The sequence below is a fragment of the Rhopalosiphum maidis genome, chromosome 2 (genome assembly GCF_003676215.2).
Source record: "Rhopalosiphum maidis isolate BTI-1 chromosome 2, ASM367621v3, whole genome shotgun sequence".
Classification (NCBI taxonomy): Eukaryota; Metazoa; Arthropoda; class Insecta; order Hemiptera; family Aphididae; genus Rhopalosiphum; species Rhopalosiphum maidis.
Genome location: NC_040878.1, coordinates 50,612,126 through 50,623,005, shown reverse-complemented (window position 1 = coordinate 50,623,005; position 10,880 = coordinate 50,612,126). Strand labels below are relative to the sequence as shown.

At 23.8% G+C, this 10,880-nt stretch overlaps 1 protein-coding gene across 3 annotated transcripts; it reads right to left on the bottom strand.

Annotated features, from left to right (window-relative positions):
* Positions 1-502: 502 nt before the first annotated feature.
* On the bottom strand, positions 503-7,480 carry LOC113551767 (protein halfway). 3 transcript variants are annotated; one of them, XM_026954237.1, is made up of 9 exons: positions 7,334-7,480; positions 5,774-5,986; positions 4,268-4,594; positions 4,024-4,199; positions 3,737-3,907; positions 3,472-3,630; positions 2,700-2,807; positions 1,741-1,818; positions 503-1,092 (listed from the first exon to the last, which is right to left on the bottom strand). In XM_026954237.1, the coding sequence occupies exons 2-9, from the start codon at positions 5,982-5,984 to the stop codon at positions 886-888; spliced, it is 1,437 nt and encodes a 478-aa protein (XP_026810038.1). In that variant the 5' UTR covers positions 5,985-5,986; positions 7,334-7,480; the 3' UTR covers positions 503-885. The 3 variants fall into 3 exon arrangements, with proteins under 3 accessions (XP_026810038.1, XP_026810039.1, XP_026810040.1); XM_026954238.1 differs by lacking the exon at positions 7,334-7,480 and adding an exon at positions 6,944-6,983; XM_026954239.1 differs by lacking the exon at positions 7,334-7,480 and adding an exon at positions 6,940-6,960.
* Between the last annotated feature and the right edge of the window lie 3,400 nt (positions 7,481-10,880).

Sequence of the window (10,880 nt, the reverse complement as noted above, 5' to 3'; positions counted from 1 at the left end):
TTACTTGAGATACCGTACGTATTTTAATTTTAAACCACTAAACATATTATTTAGTTTATTATTTATTACAGTTGGGCAATAGATAAAAGCCAAACTTATAAAAATAATAAATATTAATGATACAATTGACAACAGCATAATAGAACTCAAGACATAACATAGTTTTAGTTTTTATTTCATATATAGAAATGTCATTATATATAAGACTATTAAGACATTGGTAGTACCTTAAATTAATTAATAACTATAAAAAAAATATAATATTATAAAGGTATCTACTTAGTTACAACTTGACTTTTATGAATAAAAATTTGGTTACAATAAAATATATAAAACAAACAAAAAAATATTAACCAATAATGCAATCACAGCCTGTAAATAAAAATATATCAAATTACATGTAAACATTTAACATAAAATATATAATACACGGTAGCCCACTAAAGAGATTTTTAAGTTAAAATTAATAAAGGATTTTATTGATCAGCTAATTTAATATGTTTAGTGTGAACTCCACTGTGAACATAAATATAAAATAAGATCTGAACTTTTTAAGTAATTTAAAACATTTACAATTTTGGTAAGTCTGTTTTAACATTTTGATTTGATCAACCATATTAAAGCTTAGTAATTAGTAAATATTAAAAAATAACTAAAAATAATTTTTGTTCGAAAAATTTCTCAAACAGTATTAAAATATATAAATATAATAATCTTATATAATAAATAATATATCAAGGCACAATGTTTAAGGCACTAAGGTAACTTATTGTTAGCATATGTAGCGTTTGTATTTGTTATTAATAGCTCATAATAAAACAGTCTTCTTAAAGATTACTAATGTGTATTACAATATTTCTTTTAAGCACATGAAGCAATATTCCATCACTCAAATATCCAGTCACAAGGGAGTTTTGGCATTTTGGACGCAGGCCATGGCAAATATCCAGCTGTTTTGAATACCCAATAATCATATGACACTTTTCCAATCAACAGCAAAAGTACTGACAATTCTGCAGCAATCACGTAATACATATAGTGTGTCCAATCAGCTTTTTTAATGCACACTAATTTTTGATCCAAATCTATTACCTATGAATTATTCAATAAAATTATCAATTGATTAAATCTGTATTGTCATGGCTGTATAGATAAAAATTGAAGATTTCAATAGGCCTCAAAAATTGAAACTTTATTGGAAAACTTAAACTGCATGCTGCTTTACTTTGGATTATTCTAGCCTTCCTAAAAACTCAACTAAATATCTAAATACCCGCCTATGCAAGGATAATAAAACGATCTGAGAAATCAAAAATGACATTAAACCACAGATGTGTCTATGAGTTGTATATTAAATTATTATTAAGAATATCACATATACTCTTGATTATTTTCTCAAAAATAAATTTTAATGGATAATAATTAATTTTGATAAAAATCGACCAGTATACACTACTGTTATAACAATAACATTTTAAAAAATCCTTAGTAATCCAACATTTTTTATGATTTTTTTTTTTTACCTTAATTTATCGATAAATACAAATAGAATAAAACCACTTAAAAATTATCTTTGTAATATGTCAAAATAACATACATTTTAGTATTTTTACTATGTATCAACAAAGTCTGGAAAAGTCTATAAATTATAAACTCGCTAATAGTTAATTTTTATATGAAGTAATTAAAATTAATTTTAACGCTAGAGATTTATAATAACAATTTTAAAACTGGATTTACTTTTAATTTGTATTGCATATTACTGCATAAAATTTCATTATAGTCTGGAATATGAATTTGATTTGTTAATAACCATATCTGAAATTAAATAAACTTAAATTAATAAAGTAACCTTACATAACATTCATAATAAAGATGAAATAATGAATGATAATATAATTATATTTACATTTTAAAGTATTTAATAAAAATGAATAATGTATATTACCATTGATAATTAAAGTAAAAAGTGAATAATAGTATTTATAATCAATGATATTACTCAGTACCTAATCAATAACATTAAAAATTAAAAAATAAATATGTTTTTAAGTAAGAATTTAGTTATATAATATGTACTAAATTAGCATTATTATAATTGAATATAACTGAATAATAAATACCATTAATTATCATTTATAAAATAAACCAAATATTATTTTTTTAATACAAATACAATTTAAATAATTTTTTTACAACTGTAAAACGGATATGATGAAAAATAAATTAAGTGAGCTAGCTATTATATTTAAAAATTATAATTTGCAACCAACAGAAATGGTATGATATTGTAATCATTGGGGTACCCACCTTAAAATCTTTTATTTAAGCATGTACTTATAATTTATTTTTTTAACATAACATGTTTTCAACATTTTTTTTGGTAAATGAATTTTAATAGTAATCATTATTTATTTAGTAATATTATATACATAGAAAAATAAACAAAATTGTATTGATAGTAGAGCAAAGCTCTCCACATTATTTTCTATAAATTATTTAAAAGTGTACCCATACATTTTTTAAAACTACAACACTGATTATAATAAAATATTTTGGAGAATGATAAAATAAACTAATAATGAAATGTATAATAAATATTAAATTTGAATTTAAATTAATAATTAATTTATAAATTATTGGAATATTAATTATCATAACCAATTGCAGTTTAACACTTTTTTTTAATTATAACAAACCTTTAATGATTTTGCAGTACTGCAGTCACATTGAAGTTCATTTCCACCCAAGTTCACAATATGTCCTTCAAATCTAGTAAAGGAATTTTGAAGTATATACATAGGCAACTAAAAAAATAAATATTAAGTATATGCTTTAATAATGTATACTTAGATAAAAAAAAATAATAAACAATGAAAGTGCTGCAATTAGGTCAGTATAAAGTACTAAATTACTATACTATAAAAGTATATTCCTCCATTAAATCTTAATTAAATTTTTTATATTGCATACAAAAAACAATTCCTAGTGAAGATAGTACTCAACATGTCAATATTCATGAATAATTTATAATTCATTTATATTACTTTCAATAATACAGTATGTTGAACTAGTTTTTGCCATAAACATAACATATTTTATTACTACATTAAATATTATTGTTATTATCTTATACGTTTATACTGTTGCACAGGCACAGTACGTATAATGGTGTAAATAACTTAAAAATAGTCTGAGCATTTAAAAATATCTTTGTGTATAGAAAATAATAATAAACGCAATGGAAAAAAGTTGCATATTCTTACAATTAATATTTTTTTAATAACTATAAAATAAGAAAGATTGTTATTTAATTAGTTGAAGATTAAAGCATTTTTATTACTTCTAAACATAAAAATGACATCAGACAAAAATCAACATAGCATTGTAAAACCAATAAATTCATTGATTATAATCAAAAATCAATAAATTATTATTAAATAATAATTATTGTAATGAAAATATACTTACTGTTTTCAACTGATTTAATTTCAAACTCAAAACAGCATAGTTTTCTATAAAAGGTGAACCTTCCAATGACAAAAGATTAGATATTTTATTTTCATCGGCATAAAAAAATCTCAAAGTTTTGTAAGTTTGATCTGATACTAATACATCTATATTGGTGATCTATAAAAAATATGGTTATCTATAAAACCGTTATACACAAATATAAAATAAAATACTTAAATTTTAAATATTAGCAATTTTTGTTTTTAAAAAAAATATTTTTTACATTATTATTGGTGACATTTAATAACACTGTGTTCTCTGGTAGGTTTTCAGGTAAACTTGATAGTTGTTTATTTGAACAATCTACTTCTACAGTATGCAATGTCTTTGTTTCTTGTACCATTTCTATGCCATGCCATTTACAACTACAATTCCATGGACAATCTTCATATAGCTAAATTATTAAATTAAATAATTACATTTTTATGTATGCAATTACAAATGTAAAAATAAAAATAAGTTTTGTTGAAAATGTTTTCAATAAAATAATAGTTTTAGAATACATTTTACCTTGTTAATAATTTCCACTTGATTTAACGCAACCTTTTCTGTAGAGTTGAACCAATGAAATGACAGTGATGACATACAAAATGTTTCATTATATTTTTTAAAGTACAATTTGTACTTGGCATTTCTTGATCTTTCCATAAGCTCTAGAAGACTTGAACAATGAATTTTTATGTTATCTAAAATCATAAAAAATAAAAATTTAGTAAACATTTTTAGTTATCACATGAGTGCAATGTCTAATTACTTGAAACATCCAGCCAAAACATTGGCACTTGACTTTTTATGGTAGGTAAACTTGATATATTTACATTGGAAAAATCTAACATACCTAACATTTTAAGATTTTCCAATGCTAAAGGATCTTGCCATTCTGTACCAAAAGCATTGTTCGATAAATTTAAGCAAGTGATTTGATGCATATACTCTAAACGACCAAGAAGTCGGTTAATATAACTATTTGTAATTGAAAATGAGATCAAACGGCTTAATTCTGGTGAAAATTTTCCAAAATTAAAATTGTCAGCTGTCATGTTGTATATGTGTAAAGCTGTAATTGTTGATAACTTAGCACCTAAAATGTAAATAAATAAATATCTATATAATATACTAAACAGATTAACACTTTGACTGCGGCATGGGCCTGAGCGGTTCTCCTGTGTGGAACATTTTTTGTAATAATAGTAGTAAGTATAATAAAAATATAAAAAATACCCGGAATCTCAAACCACCAGGAATTAAACAATTTCAACCGTTTTTCATGTGCGGAGGCGCAAGCACAAATAGCTCATTGTATACTGGTATTATTGGGAGAGGTCAGAAAGTAATACAGGTTATCGACGCCCACCGCATAGAACAAATACCATTTATCGATGACGCATCGACGTCAGCAGTCAAAGTGTTAAACTTATTACAGTATTTTTTTTCTATAGACATATACATGTAAATATAATACGATTTCCTTAAATCAAGAAAATCATAATGTGATAATTATTTTTATAAAAGGAATTGAATATGAATGAAAGAAATTTTGTTAAATAAAGAATATTAAAAGGATGTCATATACGTATTTGTCGTCTTTGTCTTAACAAATTCTAACATAACAAGATTACGTTTATCGAAATCAATATTATGCTGTTAGCTTTAATAGAGTCAATTTCTCTATTATCAAACTTAAAGATAATAATATTATCTAGGGCATCTTATAGGCTTTTATTAATATTTTAATTTTAAGGAGAGTAATAGTTATGTAAAATATTAAAACTTCAAAACGCTCATAACTCACTTAAAAATTAAAATATCAATAAAAACTTGAGAGATTCTCTAGATAATATTATTACTTATTATTATAGTTTTTATTGATAATAGGTAAATTGACTTTAATAATAAAGCAAATAGCATAAAATTGTTTCTGCTGAATGGACATTTTCCATATTTAACGTTTGTAAGACAAAGACAGCACATAATATGGGTATGATGTTCTCTTAGTATGCAATCATACAAAGACTGTGTGAGGTATATCACATATTTTATATCAAGCTCAAATTTTAAAATTATGTTTCAACTATAAAAATAAATAAAATAAAATAAATAGATAAAATTCTTAATCCTGAATACTTAGTTTTCCCCATTTTTAAATATAGAGTTTACACAAAAACTACCCAAATGAGTAGTGTTATTTTATTACAAAGCAAATTAATTTTGAATCAAAGTACATTAAAAATGTTACATGCAGTAATAATTTGTTCTATACCTGAACACTCAAAGTTTTTTATCAAATCTTCATTTGACTGAACTTGGCAGCAAAATAATGCCGATTCACCAGTTTTCACACATTTACATTTATTTTGTAATGGACAAGATTCTGCAGGCTGGTTGTAACATGGTGGTAATTCATTACATTGAATTAATTTTACATTAATAAAGAAAATAAATGCTATTAAAAATAAACTTCTTTTACTCATATCTGAAACAATTTTTAAGTAAGATAGCCGTTAGTTGAAATCTAAAAATCAATACATCCAAGCAGATACAAGAAAAATGTCTGTTTCAACCTTTTTGTCAGGGTCTCATTAAAAAAAAATTATTTATGAGTTCATAGTTGTTTACTTATTGTATTGACATATAATCAAACATTTAGAGAACAAGACCACTTTATCCACAATACCTACCAACTTCTTTATTAGTTTATTCTTCACCTATCCTATTAATATCAATACTACTATGTAGGTATTGAGATCAATTAACCATGTTTATTCAATTATATTTTAAAATATATAATAATATTATAGGAACTAGATATATTTTCACCTACAAGTTTTTTCTTATCTACTAATATTTAGGTAAGTTCTAGAGGAATATTTTTGTTTTTTAAACAAACTATATGAATTATGATCTTTACTTAATGAATAATATTTTCTAATAGCCAACTTCCTAACACTTATCTTTAAAAAACCAACATTTCTCGTACCTAATCTTATTTAAAATAATATAAAAAATATGTAACTTGAGTAATTTTATTATTTACCATAATGTAATAATAAAGGGTGCTCCTTTGTAATATTTATAGTAAGTAAATAATAAAAGAGAGCAGTTGTTATTTTTTTTAATAAAAATATCTACCATTTCTAATGTATATTTCAGTATAACTATAGTACAATGAACTATTAACTATTGCCTAAAATTCAAATTTAAAAGTACTTTTAATTATTTGTTTCTAATTGAAGTTATTAAATATGATAGTTAGTACTTAATATTAAATATTTATACAATGTAATAAAAATAAATAGATCAATAATGAATACAATAAATAAAAAGGTATGCCTATTACAATATAGATACCTGCCCAATTTACAATCTATTTAGTTAGATAAATCTACTACTAAATATACAAGTTTAGAATTAAATATTTTTTCCAACCTACTAAATTGTTATAGAGTTGTTGATAAAAAAAAAAAAAAAAAAAAACAAAAAAATGATATTATTAAATAAACATAATTTAAATGATGGTACGTTTAATTAGCATTAAAAGGTCTGTAATTTATAAAAAACCAACGATATGAGCTACACCGTTCGCACCACACACAAATCTATACTAGTATAGTTTAGAAAATATTTATGATAACGCATGATCAATTATTCTATTTTTCTTGTTTTACATTGGCTAGTTAGTTAAACTAATTAAAACAATTTATATCACATTTATGATTAATTGGTTCATACATCGATAAAAAATAACCTTCTAACCACCTTATTGACAAAATATAGTAACAACAGAAGCAATGACTAATCAAAACATAATAATATTTCTTACCTAAACAGCAAGTTGGGCGGAATTATCTTAATTCTAATTAAACACCAACATATTTCTTAAATTAATTCAGTCATCGGCAAATAAAAAATAATATATTGTAGTAGGTAATATACAGGTAAATAATGATGTACTTATAAAATATAATTAACACTAATAAAAAAAAAATACAATAATATGTAATAACAATAACAAAACAATATAAACAAAAACCAAAAAACTATTTAAACAACAATACTATTAAATAATAATAGGTACGAGGTACCCACAAAATATGGTTATCACTTATCATAAATTGTTCACGGTTTGCTATATCAATAATTGTATCGAACATTCAAACAGTGTAGACATTAATAACATTTCATAAAATATATATATATATATGTGTGTGTGCGTGTGTGTGTGTGTAAGTGTGTTTATATAATATTATATACTTATTATTAAAAGTGTATTTAAAATTACCTGTGTAATGATAATAATAATTAGGTAGGTACCTCGTACCTAATTAGTAAAGTATCTAGTAACTATATAAGTATTAAAAAATATCCACGATTTAAGAATTTAAGATGGGTATGGTATCTAATGGCTAATACCAAATATTCTAACTCTATATCTTAAATCGTAGTACCTAAACACTAAACAGTAATAAGTTTCAAATGTCCAATATGTTTTTAAGAGAGAGCAAAATTCAGTGGAGTAGCCAGGCGGCGACTGGGGGGGCTGCAGAGTGCAGACCCCTTGAAATATTAAGAAAATTTAAAAATAATTTTAATCTTTAATGGTCTACACAAATAGCAATAAAAATCTTAGATTATATTTTACAAAAATTGATCAGTCCCACCTGGAAAAATCCTGGCTACGCCAGTAGCAAAATTAAGATACCCAAAAGCCATTATGGTAACTGGTCTCGTCGGGGCTAATGCATTGTTGTCCTCCGGGTGATGAGCCCATAACTCCAACAATAACGGTAGATATCTATATTATTTATTGTATATTTATACTTTATAGCAACAGTAAACATGAAAAAATATCATCACATTAAATCATAAAAACAATCTTCATTCGAGTTTTGTTTAGGTAAGTAACTAAGTATCTAATATTCAATATAATGCTATACAGGGCCGGGACTAATTGGGTGGGAGGAATATAAAATAACTTATAAGATGAATCTACAGTGTATTGTGTACACTAAAACAAAAATAACATCATTATAGATACACTAGATCCAATATACATAAACATTAAAATTTATATTTTTTTAAAACAATTTTGACTTAAATACTCAGAAAGTATATACATTCTTGTACATAAAAACTAAATTTATTCAAATTTTGATTAAATACGTCAACATTTCCAAAACAAAGAAAAGCTTATAAAAGATTACTTTTTATTTTTTAATTCATATAAAAATCTAAATAAATGAAAATATAGATCTTAAGTATACCCATTGTACCAGTAGTACCTACTACAAATGTCAAATTTCTATAACTATCAATATACTAGTATTTAAATTAGTTATTTTTTAAAGAAAAAATGGAGATTGGGATATCTATTTTATTTTCATATAATTTTATTATTAATACCTATACAGTATACACCTATTATGATTTATTTCGTGCAGAAATCTAATAACCGATTTGTTTTATTTATAGTTGACATTGATTTAATTTACATAGACTTTTATAACAACAAGTGCAAATTTACAAATATTTTCGGTGTACATGGAAAATACAGCCCAGAGTAAATATTTCAAACCATATATGATTCATATGACTAAAAACTATATTATACTTACATATGTAATTATATTCATGACTATTGACTCACGCGTGTACCTAGTACGTAGACACTATTTATGTGATACGTTACACAAATTAATTACATTTTTTATTCGGCATCGATGCATTAACCTTAACCTATGTACGGCTAGGCCTTATAACAATATTGTAATACTGTCGAAATTCACATCTCAGTAAAAAATGATTTCCAAGTACAGTAATTGTTTTAAAATTTGTTCAGATAAGAATATAACTAAAGCCAATATAAGAAAATATGATATCAGTACAACAGGCATCTACTATCTATCTTTTATTGCTTTTGTGTATTATTTATGTGATTTTTATATTTTTTTTCCAATTGTTTTAAAAATGATCGATTTTTTTAGTTTTTATAAGAACTATTATTATTATTGCTTATTTTTTCAAATAGATTGCCATATTTATCTATATATCAAGTAGAACTCGTAATTGTTCGTAAATTTGAAGTGATTTTTATAATAAATTATATTTAAAATATCATATCACCAGAACCAGTGCCGTTGGGGAGTGAAAGTTATAGATCCTCCCGGAGCCTTATTTTACTAATATTTTTCAATATTTATAGGTAATCCAACTATAAATATTAGAAATAATTGTGTTCTTAGTAGAGTTTAAGGTTTTATTAATTTTTTTTTTTTTTATGTGATAAAAAATGTACAGCTTACAGTCTTCAATTAAAAAGTTTTAATCCCCCTTTCCCGCCAATAAAAATTCCTAATTACCTACTCCATTGCAGCCTGCAGGATCTATATATATATATATATATATATAAGTATATACACTCTAAGTTAAGTAAGGATAACTTTATTTTAAAAGTTAAAATAGTTACTTTTTTCAGAACAATGTGTTTGAAATTGAAATGTAATAAACATTTAGGTATATCTTATACCTATGATACAATTGATACATTGATACGTAGATATAAAATAATTTAAATTTATCTTAAATAAATAACAAGACTTTCACCAGTAAAATGTATTTATATTGATGATTATTTAAAATTTTATTAAACATCACTAATAATAACTGATTAATAAATATTATAATAGGTAATATTGTTTGTTAATAAATAATAAGGTATAACAATATTGAATATTAACAACCAGCAAGTTTCCATATACCTAGTTCTACAATTAATAGTTATTTTTAACTTTTTAAGTAACTACTGTTTTGAAAATAACTTTTATTTAATACCTAGTTGAAACCTACAAGCCAAGCTTTATTTGTATTAAAAAATATAAAATTAGTGTATGATAAAAAATAGGTATATTTAAAATTGTTTAATACAAAAAAAAATAATACTTTTTACAACACTGTAACCGTGTTGGTTTATACAAAGATATGTGATAATTATACGTACATATCTATACCTATATAAGTATTTTTTAAGATTGTGATGACATATGATGATTTGCATATTTATGTTTACTCGGATATATATAATTATTTTGACATAATGACCTCGTGGAGCATTTTATATGCTCTACAATTATTAAATCCACTTACGATAAGATAACGATATAAGTAGGTATGAATAAACTATAAATTACCTAAAGACTAAGCACTAAGATAATAAAATCTAATAACACTAACACAGTAAATATTATTACTATAATACTATATAAACCATTAGCCATTTTCTTGTTACATAAAATATATTCTCAATCTTAATGTTCAGGTAAATATTTACACAGATTATGTGGATACAATTACGACACTTCAATATTGAAAGT